The 13,944-nt window shown below is 37.6% G+C and overlaps 1 protein-coding gene across 1 annotated transcript in view; it reads left to right on the forward strand.

Annotated features, from left to right (window-relative positions):
* Positions 1-13,944, forward strand: part of stan (protocadherin-like wing polarity protein stan) — a 282,028-nt gene that overhangs the window by 246,136 nt on the left and 21,948 nt on the right. The window contains exons 12-29 of the mRNA XM_073084689.1: positions 362-504; positions 953-1,123; positions 1,563-1,750; positions 2,723-2,960; positions 3,462-3,666; positions 4,209-4,361; positions 6,440-6,660; positions 7,099-7,270; positions 7,477-7,772; positions 8,143-8,275; positions 8,718-8,917; positions 9,498-9,665; positions 10,106-10,280; positions 10,624-10,749; positions 11,090-11,330; positions 11,819-12,041; positions 12,921-13,060; positions 13,616-13,750. Of these exons, the coding sequence (XP_072940790.1) occupies positions 362-504; positions 953-1,123; positions 1,563-1,750; positions 2,723-2,960; positions 3,462-3,666; positions 4,209-4,361; positions 6,440-6,660; positions 7,099-7,270; positions 7,477-7,772; positions 8,143-8,275; positions 8,718-8,917; positions 9,498-9,665; positions 10,106-10,280; positions 10,624-10,749; positions 11,090-11,330; positions 11,819-12,041; positions 12,921-13,060; positions 13,616-13,750 (3,328 nt within the window). The remainder of the gene's footprint in view (positions 1-361; positions 505-952; positions 1,124-1,562; positions 1,751-2,722; positions 2,961-3,461; positions 3,667-4,208; positions 4,362-6,439; positions 6,661-7,098; positions 7,271-7,476; positions 7,773-8,142; positions 8,276-8,717; positions 8,918-9,497; positions 9,666-10,105; positions 10,281-10,623; positions 10,750-11,089; positions 11,331-11,818; positions 12,042-12,920; positions 13,061-13,615; positions 13,751-13,944) is intronic.

The following is a 13,944-nucleotide window of genomic DNA, read 5'->3' on the forward strand; positions in this document are numbered from 1 at the left end:
GTAACACCATAGCATACACAGCATAGGTTCGGGCACTAATCCCTTTTACGTTTTATACTAACTACATACCACGTAAAGTTGCTGAACAAACTTCTTTTTTTAGATAAATGTAAAGCAAGATACTGGAGCTAATGCTTTATTAATTATATGCAAAATTATGGCATTTAAATAAAAGTGAATAATTAAAAAAAAATATTATTAAAAAAAAAGACAAACCCACTGAGTTTCTTACCGGATCTTCTCAGTAGAGGTCGGTAGTAGTTTAACAAAAATATTGTAACTGACAATTTGTAAGTGCCGTCGTTGGCCTATACAAAAATAAATATATTTCATTTAATTTCATACTATTATTTTTATTCAGACGGTGGCAGCCCCTCCCGTTCGAACACCACCCAGCTGCTGGTGAACGTGAAGGACGTGAACGACAACGCGCCGCGCTTCTACACCTCGCTGTTCCAGGAGAGCGTCAGCGAGAGCGTGCCCGTCGGGTACAGCATCGTCAGGGTAAGTGTGGAGAGTTGCACAATGTAGGGTAAGCGATGGCAATACTCGTAATACAATTCCGATTAATTCTTGAGTATCCTGTCCAATGATTTTGATTTTTTTTATGAACAATTATTGAAATAAATGATATTTTTATAACGCGTTTATTTTGAAAAGGGTGAGAAACAAATTTTTAATTTTTGAAAGAAGAATTTATTCAATGTTATCGCGAAGAATTAATAATTGTTTCAAAATAATATTGCAATATAATATTGTACTATTGTAAAACAATGTTACCTAGCCAGGTTTCATAATCATCTTGAAAGTTGTAACTACACATATCGTCCGTTAATTCTTCAAATGTTCAAATGGTACTAGCTTCACATATGCCATGCAGTTGCCATTTACATAAAACGTTATCACACCTCCTGTATTACTCAATTTTACCATTTTTTTTGTTTTTACCTAGGTGCAAGCTTACGATGCGGACGAAGGCATAAACGCAGAGCTGACGTACAGTCTGTCAGACAAGGACTACGGCGGGAACAATGACATGCCTATCGCGATCGACCCGCGCTCGGGATGGGTGTACACCTCAGCACCGCTGGATAGAGAAGTGCAGTCCAAATATCAGTTGCAGGTGAGTTGAAAAATTACGAAATATTTTTGTCTTAGGCAAATGTATAAGTAAGTAAGTTTGTTTGTATAAATTTATGTTTAGTTTTGCCTCTTTGTGTATCTACAGCGCCACGATAATTCATTATGGGGCTATAAATGTAGGAAGCTCTAACTTAATTTTTTTTTAGATTATGTTATTTTACCTATTACCTCACTTTACCTCTTATTTTTAATCTGTTAAGTAATAAATTACATGTCCAATACAGGTTATCTTATTCTAATTGGTACCCTATTTTACCTGGTAACTTATTGAGTCAATAATCTTATTTTATTTAGGTTTTTTTTTACCATTTAATTAATTATACTTGTTAACTTATTCATCCGTTATTATTTTTTTCACCTGTTACCCTATTTTAACTATAACCATATTTTACCTTTACATATCTAACGTTTGTACCCAGGTAACAGCAACGGACGGTGGGTCACCAGCGAGATCCGCCACCGCATCAGTGGTGGTAGTGGTGCAGGATGTGAACGACAACGACCCGGTGTTCTCGCCGCCGCAGCACGAGGTGGAGCTCGCGGAGGACGAGCCGCCCGGCACGCCGGTGGTCACCGTCACCGCTACTGATGCTGATGAGGATAATAGGTGAGGATTGGACCAGGGTATCGTTTAACAATCAAGTTTTTTTTATATATAACTAACTGACCCGGCAAACGTTGTGTTGCCCTATAAATCAAAAAATGTTAAGGGTGAACAACCCTTATCACTTTGGGGTATGAAAAAAATATGCTTATAAAATTTGGTGAAAATCGATAAAGCCGATTCGGAGGAGTACGGTAATTAACATAGTGACACGAGAATTTTATATACAAGATTTATTTGGAAAACTTACAGCTTACTTAGAATAACATAACTACAGTATTATAGAAAAGGAAAGACGCTTACAAGTTTTCACGTATAGTATCGTTTAACAATCAAGTTTATATATAACTAGCTGAAGCTGAGTTGAGTTTCAAAATCTATTTATCAAATATATTTCATATAAAATATAGCCTTTGTTACTCGTAGATAATGTAGCTTGTAAATGGTGAAAGAATTTTTAAAATCGGTCCAGTAGTTTTGAGCCTATTCATTACAACCAAACAAACAAAGTTTTCCTCTTTATAATATTAGTGTAGATGTAGATCTATATCTATATATATACTCCTACTCCTATGAGTAGCAGACGAGCATGCAGTCCACCTGATGGTAAGTGGCTACTGCCGCCCATGACGTTTGTAATCAACCCCAAATAGGTTTTCCTACCTGTGATCGGCCACAGATGCGCCGCTACCCCCGAGGACTAAGCTGGAACACCTCGGAAAAGTTTATCTTCTTTCCCATACCGTTCAAAACGGAACACAGCATTGCCTAACATTGCTGTTATTAGGCAGAAATAGGTGTAATAGGTTCTAATACGCTTAAATAGTTATGTCGGTGTTTGGTAAGTGGATTAATAACGGGTATAATAAGTCTATAAAATATCACTACCAACTAAAAATTCTCCATGGTATACACATTTTAAATTCCAAAATATAATTTAGAAGAAAAAAGATAACTAAACAAATTTTATTCCAGATTGCACTACGAGATTACAGGCGGCAACACACGCGGTCGTTTCTCGATAACGTCTCAGAACGGGCGTGGTCTGATCACTGTGGCTCAGCCGTTGGACTTCAAGCAGGAGCGGCGCTACGTGCTCACGGTGACCGCTACCGACTCCGGCGGACGCTCTGATACCGCGATGGTGCATATCAATATAACAGATGCGAATAACTACGCGCCTGTGTTCGAGAATGCGCCGTATACTGCTTCGGTGAGTACATTTCTTAATTCCATTTTTGAATCTAGCTTTCTTATATAACATGGAAATAGTAAACGAACATGCTGTGAACATGACTACTGCCGTTTATGATCATCTGCGATCGATCCTAGATAGGATTTGGCTTTTACTTGACGTCGACTTGCATTTGAGAGTTGAGATATGTATGTCCAATAAATGGTATTTCTTTACCATGATTTATAAAATAACATAACCATGGCTTAGTGAAATAAAAACGATATTTAACACCAAACAGCTATGAATTATGATGAAATAACGCAATGAACTCCAATAAATCAACAATCGCGCACCAACGTCTTGTCAATGTTCATAGTAGATATTTGTTTTTATGTAAAATAAAACCTTTTCAGTGCGTGTGGTAGGGACGCCACTGTAACCAATGCAACCATAATTTAATCTTAATATTTCTATAGGTTCATAGGTCCATGTCATATAAAAATATGCACAATTATAACACCTTATTCCCTCTTACAGGTATTCGAAGACGCTCCAGTAGGCACGACGGTGTTAGTCGTTTCGGCGACGGACAGCGACGTGGGCGTCAACGCACAAATAACGTACGCGTTAAGTTCAGAGATATCGAACGAGGCGGTCGCTCACCACGACCACGAGTTTCTCATCAACCCGCATACTGGTGCCATAACCACTAACAAGCCGTTGGATAGAGAGACTATGAGTGGTGAGTCAATTGAATTTGTTACAGACTTGCATCTTTCAACCTTTTCTTTTATACAGAATTAGAAGTGCCCGCGGCTTCGCCTGTGTTTTATAAAAAATAACATGATACACATATAACTGGAAATTTGTACCTTCATTGGAATTATAGTGGCGCCATCTGTCGAAAAATGGTCGTACCAACTCAGAAACCTTCGTGGGCTCATGTAAGACACCTTTGCTAAAGATCGTCACATGATCAAATGCATTGTTTACGGTTCTATAAATGACATACAGACAAACATACATTTATATACATATAGATTAGCAATAAATATTTGAAAATAGGGACGTGTTAGTAAGAAATTAAGCTCAAATGTCATCATCATTTAATACGAATTACGCTTGGAAGCGGCAGAATGTAAACCCATGCCACTTTTAGGCATGACTAAAATTTTATATATTTTTTACAGATAAGTCACATGTCTTACTTCTATCCCAAAATTGTGTATACTTATACTAGGAATTACTATAATTTGTACACACTTTGAAAACTCCTTTATCCAGGGTACCTCCTGACGGTGACGGCGCGTGATGGTGGAGTGCCGTCGTTATCAGACACGACCGACGTCGAGATATCAGTCGTGGACGTTAACGACAACGAACCCGTCTTTAAACAACCGTTATACACCGCTAATATCCGGGAAGACGCTTTAGTTGGTAAGTTCATATTATAATTTATTTATATGTATCCAGTACCCAAAAATGAAAAAAAGTGAAAAAGAAACGTCAATAACGATGTGTTACGTAACCGTTTAAACGGTTACCAGTTAATTACAAATTATCATCCACTACACTATTACACTTTTGAAGGTAGTAGAACCCTCTGAGGGTCGACTCCAGCATCACCACCGCTACACCTATTTCTGTCTAATAACAACAGTGTTACACACTGCTGTGTTCTGGTTTGAAGGCCGTGGTAAGGGCGACATATTTTCTTACCAGCATAGTCTTCAAGGGTCGCAGCACTTCTGTGGTTAACCTAAGGTAGGAATATTTATTTAATCCTATCTGGAGTTAATTACAGATGTCCATAGGCGGCACTAGCCACTTACCATCAGGTAAACCGCATGCTCCTCTGCTACTCCTATCTTTATATATATATATATTTCTTATGTTCTTATGTGTGTATGTCACTGAACTCCTCCTAAACGACTGGACTGATTTTGATTAAATTTATTGTGTGTGTTCAAGGGGACTTGAGAATGATGAATTTTTAACCGACTTCAAATAGGAGGTGGTTATCAATTCGGCCGGTATCTTTTTTTTTCTATGTATGTACACCAATTACTCCGCCGTTAGTGGACCGATTTTAATAATTCTTTTTTAATTGTATAGAGACGAGCTGGAAGTTGGTCCCATTTAAATATGGTCAGGATCCATCGATGGGTTCTGGAGAAAATGAGGGGAATTCCTCCAACCATGTAAATAATAATTTCCATAACTTCGCCGTTTATGAACCTATTTTAATGCCTTTCATTTCGTGTGTGTACAGTTGCTACAAGTTGGTCCCATTTAAATATGATGAGGATCAGAGTGGGTTCTGGAGACAAAATATATAACTCCTCAACCGATCGGTATAATTGAGTTTTGTTTGAAGATATTTGATGTAGGTTCTAATGAAATTACAAAACCAGTTTATCATTGACTATTTAAGGGTCTAATAATGTGGCTCGGAGTAAAAATATGTAACTCCTCAACCGATGGGAATAATTGAGTTGTGTTTGAAGATATTTGGTATAGGTTCTAATAAAATTACAAAGCCAGTACATCATTGACTATTTAAGGGTCTGATAATGTGTCTCGGGGACAAAATATGTAACTCCTCAACCGATGGGAGTAATTGAGTTGTGTTTGAAGGTATTTGGTGTAGGTTCTAATGAAATTGCAAAGCCAGTTCATCATTGACTATTTAAGGGTCTGATAATGTGGCTCGGGGACAAAATATGTAACTCCTCAACCGATGGGAGTAATTAAGTTGTGTTTGAAGATATTTGGTGTTGGTTCTAATGAAATTGCAACGCCAGTTCATCATTGACTATTTAAGGGTCTGATAATGTGGCTCGGGGACAAAATATGTAACTCCTCAACCGATGGGAGTAATTAAGTTGTGTTTGAAGATATTTGGTGTAGGTTCTAATGAAATTGCAACGCCAGTTCATCATTGACTATTTAAGGGTCTGATAATGTGGCTCGGAGACAAAATATGTAACTCCCCAACCGATGGGAATAATTGAGTTGTGTTTGAAGATATTTGGTGTAGGTTCTAATCAAATTGCAAAGCTAGTTCATTATTGACTATTTAGTTAGGTTAGGTTGGAACATATAAGACAATATAAAACTAAGCGAGCAGGGTGCGGCAGCGCCCTGCGAGCGGGCAGTTCCAATCAATGTAAACTCAGACCTTACCTTAATTCATGATCACGTTTATTACATATTGTATTAATATAAATGTTAGTATGTCTTCACTAAAAAGGGTGAAAAAAAGGTTTTTATAATTAAACAATTCTCGTGTCACAATGTTAGTTACCGTACTCCTGCGAAATGGCTTTACCGATTTTCACCAAATTTTATAGGCATATTTAGTAGGTCTGAGAATCGGCTACTATCTATTTTTCATATCCCTAAGTGATAAGGGTTGTTCACCCTTAACATTTTTTTACTTATATGGCAACACAACGTTTCCTGGGTCAACTAGTATTGTATAAAAAAACTAATAACATTAATAATTTATTCAGGTACGTCGGTGACCCAAGTGAGTGCAACGGACGCGGACGTAGGGCTCAACGGGCGAGTGCACTACGAGCTCGAGCCTAAGGACAGGGAGGAGGGCTCGTTCGTCATCGACCCCGCCTCGGGCGTTGTAAGGACCAACAAGGCGCTGGATAGGGAGTCCGTTGCCACGTACGATCTGAAGGCCCTGGCGATTGATGGTGGCACGCCGCCGCAGAGTTCTACTGTAAGTTGAATTATAATAAATTATAGGATTTTTTTATAATATTATGTTGACTATTTCATCATTTTACACAATTTAATAGTGTTATAAAGAAAGTCGCCCAAGTGTATGTGTTGTAAAACATTATTAACAAGGGCACCTGTGCTCGATGTGTCGCTCAATATGTGTCTGATTTTAAAATAATATGTCTCCTGTCTTATATATTATTTTTCAAATTACTATCAATAGTACATAACGGATACCTCACTAATACAATTAATATTCAGGTAAAACCAAAATTGAGCAACTCAATCATATCTACCTATTTTAACCGATCGCGTTCACTTTCTTATTTCTGTGCTTACAAGACTTTCAATAATAATATATAATAAATAAATCAAGGATGAACCTAAATTATTACATAACAAAATAAGAAATACTAAACATATATATTCTTTTCAGGTAATAGTCAACATAAAGATAGAAGATATAAACGATTCTCCGCCCGTATTCGAGAGCGATTGCCTCATGTTCTATATCCCAGAAAACAGCCCCATCGGTACCACCGTTGGGGAAATATATGCCCACGACCCGGACGAAGGACCTAACTCCGTAGTGCATTATTCAATTAAAGGTATTTTTATTTATATTTTAAATTACAATTCATGCTATGTTGACGTAATATTAATAAACGACGTAATAAATATATAAACAAAACATGTTTCTAACATAAATCAAATCTGTATAAAACAAAGTTCTTATACTCATTGTAAAACAAAACTCAATACGGCTCGAAGGACCATCGGTAATATTAGCTTCTATAGTTTGCTCTCCCATCAGGTGGTGAAGATTCCAGCAGCTTTTCGCTAGAAACACGCCAAGGCTCCGACAAGGCAGAGCTGGTCACTATGGTAGATCTTGACTACGAGAGTCCCCGCAAGAAGTACGAGCTGGTGATACGAGCCGCCAGCCCCCCGCTCTGGAATGACGTCAGAGTTGAGATATTGGTGACGGATGTGAACGATAATGCGCCAATGATGAAGGACTTTCAGATCATCTTCAATAACTACAAGGACTGCTTCCCCGTGGGACCGTTTGGAAGAGTGCCAGCGTATGATGCTGATGTTTCGGATAAGGTAAGTGAGGAATCTAATTGATTGTAATTGTTATTGCTGAACACAGTTCTCTTGTAGATAGAAAAAGGCTAGGTATATTCCTGAACACTGCTCTATAGAAGACTTGTACAGATGTATTAATTTACAACAGATTTTTAAGATTTTTTTATAACTAAAAGTGTAGTAACAGATTTTAATGAGTTTTTTAATAATGCTTATTTATAGTCTATAGTTAAATTACTTTATATACGAGTGACAAGCAAGATGTTAAGCTTAGAATGTGCCATCATATCCTCGAAATGAAAAATGTCCTCCAGAAGTTAAGAGAATGCGGTCGATGCTGAATATTATACAATAAATAACACTCATTAAAAGTAACCATTTCTTGCAGCTTCAATATCGCATTCTCTCCGGCAACAATGCAAATTTGGTGTTGTTGAACGAAACGACCGGTTCAATGACCTTATCACCGCAACTCAATACTAATGTACCGAAACTGGCCACCATGGAAGTATCGGTGACTGGTAAGTGATTAGGATTTAAAATTTTGAATAATACAAGGTTAATTTAGTTTCAAGCTTCTTTTATACTTCGATTATAAGTTTCATGAATAGTATTCTCTTGTCGTCTTCAAACTTCAACTTTGCATTTAAAATAAACACAGTCAAGAAATACGATATAAAACTTTACTAATTTAGAATTCATGTACTCGTAGATGTTAAAACCCATTTTTAATTATGCTGAAAACTAACAGTTTTACTAATCAGTGAAAACATCATAAGATAGAATGAATGAACGCGTGACTGGCGTTCTATCTCACATAACTGCACTTGCTATTGACATCAAATAGAAAATTTTTCAAACCGTTCATTCATTCGTTCATTCAAAATTTAATTAGACCTCATTTTTATTTGATACTAAAACCTAATTTTAATTTGATATTAATTCGTTATTTTAATGTACCAGATGGTGTAAACGAAGTAAAAGCAGTAATGCAGTTGCTAGTTCGCCTGATAACCGAGGAGATGCTGTTCAACTCGATCACGGTCAGATTGAACGACATGACCGCGGAGCAGTTCCTGTCGCCGCTGCTTGGGTTCTTCATTGACGGGCTAGCGGCTATCATACCGTGTCCGAAGGAGAATATCTATGTTTTTAGTGTGCAGGTAAGTGTTGTGATAAATTTAATAATATAAAATTCTAATCTCTAGCGGACTAAGGGTGGAAGACATTTGTAAATTTGTAAAATCAAATCTACTTTTTACACTGGTCGCTTCCATTCAACCTTCCGCCCCGGGCTTCCAACGAACTTAGTCTGCCACTGATTATAATTAACAAACATTATAATAACAAGATGTTAGTGTAAAACTGCCACATTTTGCTATTACATGCATTGATGGTGCTGGTTAGTGTTCATTTCAATAATAATATCAAACGAAATCATATAATTTTAAGTTAGAAAGTAATTAATTAAGAGTTACTCATTTTCATAATTAGTATTTCAAAACGGTTCAACGGTATGAGCTTTATTCCAGTTTGGGGACATACACAATGTAACATTTTTTTCAATGAAACTTTTTATTTAAAGTTAGGATTATATTTTTAATTCAAAGATAACTTGTTCAATGAAGAAATGTCACAAATAAAGCTTTCCAATCTTAGAGCTTTCCAATAGAGAAACCAATCTTTATTGAATGAAGCTATACTTAAAAACGTACATTTTCACATAATTTTCCTAATTTCCAGGACGACACCGACGTATCAGGCAACATCCTAAACGTATCATTCTCTGCGCGTCGCCCGGACGCGGAAGTGGGTATCTTAGGCGATACGTCCCAGTATTACTCGCCGACGCACTTGCGGGAGCGGGTGTACCTCCACAGAGCTACATTGGCTCGCCTAGCTACTGTACAGGTGAGATTATAATAATTAACTATGAACATAGAAAAACTCTGCACCCATATACCGATTTCAGCCTTGCAGTATAACACTAATGTGCCAATTTTACCTACCAATTAAATTTCTATTATGTTCCTTAACACAAGAGTCCCGTTCTCATTCTAAGCAGTTTATAAATACATGCATTAAGTGTTATAATTGTCTAACTTATAATTTATATTCCTTCCTGTTTGACGATGATTACATGTCTTTTATAGTACCGTTCAAAAAACTACTTTATTTATTTTATATATACGGCAAATATGGCCGATGGGTTAAGCACTTTTGCTAACATATCCTTAAACTAACATAAATGCTTAAGTATTTTTGACACTTCACCTCCTAAGGGGCTACATAATCTTATTTTTTAAAGTTCATCTCTTAGGGGACTGATCTTAAATAACGTAACATCGCAGGTGCTGCCCTTCGACGACAACGTGTGTGTGCACGAGCCGTGTCTCAACTACGAGGAGTGCCTCACGGTGCTCAAGTTCGGCAACGCGTCCGGCTTTGTCACGAGCGACACTGTGCTCTTCAGACCTATATACCCCGTCACTACGTTTACGTGCCAATGTCCGCATGGTTTTACGGGTAAGTATTTTTTTTTACGTTTTGAAGGAGCACTATTATTTCTGCTTCGTGTTTAGTTAGTGATCATTAAGAACGATACTTATTAATATTATTATTAAGAAATGGATATTAAAATTATAGCAGATATTATTAGGGGTTGTGAAAGATAAAGTTAAAATAAAATTCGTTTTACATTTCTTTCCTTACCTACATATAAATAAGCTAACCTAACCTAACCTACACTTATTAAAAATACATGATTTCATTACTTAAACAAAATTAATAATAATTAGTAAAACTTAAGAAAAATATAATAAACATTATTTAATGACACTATTCTAATGATCATTTTCAATGTGTTCAGGATCGCAAGAACACTACATGTGTGACACAGAAGTGGATCTGTGTTACTCTTCACCGTGCATCAACAACGGAACTTGTCTGCGGCGAGAGGGGGGTTATACTTGCGTATGCGCAGCTGGATTTACAGGTGACTATTTTTTTTTCATATTTTCTTAAAGCTTACAAATGGCAAAATAAATGTTAGTCTGTATTTTTGACTTCGCTTTCAGCTGCTGTAATATCTTTAATGTAAACAATAGAATATAAGTTGTCACAATAAAGATTGTGATTCAAAATGGCGTTTCTTACTGTCTCGATCGTGTCTCTTTAATGTCAGAACGAAATAGATACAGAAAACCCCCATTTTTTATTTCTTTATTCATTGAGACGAATTACCTGTAAATACGTACATAGCACATTCAGATTTAGATTTTTAACATGTCTAAAGGATTCTCAACAAAAATTACAATTTTTTGTTTCATTGTCAGGTGTAAACTGTGAAACGGTTCTAACGAAAGCCACTTGCGACTTCAACGGCGACGGCTCGATATGCCGCAGCGGCTCCCAATGCGTGGCCCGCAGGGAGGGCGGCATTCTGTGCCAGGGGTGCACCATAGACGACGCGTACACCACGGAGATGTGCGAGCTGAAGGCTCGGAGTTTCCCAGCGTCCTCTTTCTTGACCTTCCCTGGATTGAGGAGGCGGCATCGCGTGCATTTGAAACTTAGGTAAGTAGTGTTTAATATTATACATGATGTTATAAGTTAAAATTCACGTGGGACTTTCCTTAAGAGTTTTTGAAATGGTTGTGATTTTTCAACAACTGCTGTGTTCATTTGTAAATTGTACACTAAATAGGTAACTGTTCAGTCTGTCGTGCTAATTTTTTTTTCGTATCTATCTATCTATGCATCTGATCTACATCTGACTGACATTTACTATATTACGAGTGTACAAGACGTAGGTCAATTCAAGGTCAAGATTCTGCGATTTTGACGGGAAATGCCTGTATATATTACAAAATCTTTCATAGTCTTCTTTGTTTTAAAAAGCATATAGTACATACTCGTATAACTAGAATCCAGTAGTAAAAAATCCAAAACTGTACATAGAGATGCACACACAGACACTTATTTTAACTTAATTTTAATGTTGCTATTAAGATTTTATTTTAATATAGAATCAATGATAAATATTTTCTTTCTCTCTCAATCAGATTCGCAACCCAATCGACCTCCGGCCTGCTACTCTACAACGGCCGCTACAACGAGCGGCACGACTTCATTGCGCTGGAAGTGGTGGGGTCTGGTGCTGGGCGGGCGGGCGGTGGCGGCGTGCGGTTCACGTTCGCGCTGGGCGGTGGGCGGGCGGAGGTCACCGTGGCTGGTGACGTGGCTGATGGTGACTGGCATACTGTCGAAGTTGATTATTTTAATCGGGTATGTATATATTTTTTGGTTTGCTTTGATTGGATTAAATATTGTTGAACGTTCGCGCTGGGCGGCGGGCGGGCGGAGGTCACCGTGGCTGGTGACGTGGCTGATGGTGACTGGCATACTGTCGAAGTTGATTATTTTAATCGGGTATGTGTATTTTTTTTTGATTTGATTGGATTAAATATTGATGAACGTTCGCGCTGAGCGGCGGGCGGGCGGAGGTCACCGTGGCTGGTCACATCGCTGATGGAGACTGCCATACTGTCGAAGTTGATTACTTTAATCGGGTATGTGCTTTATATTTTGGTTTGATTGGATTAAATGTTGATGAACGATCGCGCTGGGCGGCGGGCGGGCGGAGCTCACCGTGGCTGGGGACGTGGCTGATGGTGACTGGCATACTGTCGAAGTCGATTATTTTAATCGGGTATGTGACTTTTTATTTTGGTTTGATTGGATTAAATATTGATGAACGTTCGCGCTGGGCGGCGGGCGGGCGGAGGTCACCGTGGCTGGTGACGTCGCTGATGGCTGATGATATTAGGTGGATAGTTTTGTAATGTGATGTCCTTTAATTTGTCATTTATCATTACTTTCCAGAATTTCATCCTTATAAGCAACACTATCAGTTAGTGGAATAATATAGAGGTCTATTTTTTTTTTTCAAAATGAACTCGTTCTATTCCCGGCTAGGGAAAAAAATATTAAAAAAAAAAGTAATAATGCACTTTTAGTTTTTATCAAAATCGGCCTCGTCCTTTGGCCTTGGCCTTCGGATTTGTCCCTGAAGGCCCATTTGAAAAATTCACCCTGTATACGGTCGAATTGATAAACCTCCTCCTTTTTTGTAGTCCGTTAAAAAAATGAATCTATATTCCCCAGACGGCGACGCTGTCGCTGGACGCGTGCGACGTGTCGCTGGCGCGCGCGGGCGGCGCGGCGGCCGGGCGCCCGCTCTGCGCCAACACCACGCGCAAGCTGCTGCCGCCCAGGTGCGATATACCCACCGAGACCTGCCACAGGTATATGGCTTGCTTACGACTTTTGATTGTTGAGCCCGCTCCACATTCTTGAGAACGCGAGAATAGCAAAAGAAACGAGAATGTGGAGCCTATACAAATCAGGTTTTCTCGCGTTCTTGCGAGAATGTGGAGCGGGCTTTAAGCTTTGGTTATGTCAAAATTGCTTTACTTTCGTGAAAATTCTGTCAAAATTAAACTTCGTCTCATGACCTTGATTGATAGAAATGCTGTCACTTACATGTTGTTTTATGAACTTGTTATGAAAAGATAACAAAATTTTATTGAATTTGTTTTTTACCTTGTATTTTTTTTAATAAAACTTGTGAATAAAAATATAATTCAGCTTATTACCATTTGCAAAGGATATAATTGTAAAGTTTTCAAGGTCGTTTCCATACATAAAACATCAACGTGTAATTTTACTCAACAGATAGGTACTTAACATTAAATTGACTTAATTGTGCTTATATAAAAATATACTTTTAAGCATTAAACATATTATACCAAGTAACGAATTTTCACTGTCTCCTAAACTAATTGTACAAATATTTTCAGATTCCTAGACTTGACGGGTCCATTACAAATCGGCGGCCTCCCAAACATACCCAGCAGTTTTCAAGTTAAGAATAAGGACTTCATTGGTTGCATTTCTGACTTGTACATAGATCACAAATTCATCGATTTAAATAGGTAAGTTTTGATTCCGGTAAATATGAAATAACATTACTGCTCATCATACTTTTAAGTTACTTTTTTATAGTTAACATTGTACAAACATTATACAGAAATTTAAAATTTGTTTAATGTGACAGTATTTTATATTATCATATAATAATATAAAATAGAGCACTATTTTCATACACGATAGAGTTATGAATGCTTTT

Source organism: Epargyreus clarus, unplaced genomic scaffold (assembly GCF_041222505.1).
Source record: "Epargyreus clarus isolate Ecla_fem2 unplaced genomic scaffold, WU_Ecla_fem_2.2 ptg000021l, whole genome shotgun sequence".
Taxonomy (NCBI): domain Eukaryota; kingdom Metazoa; phylum Arthropoda; class Insecta; order Lepidoptera; family Hesperiidae; genus Epargyreus; species Epargyreus clarus.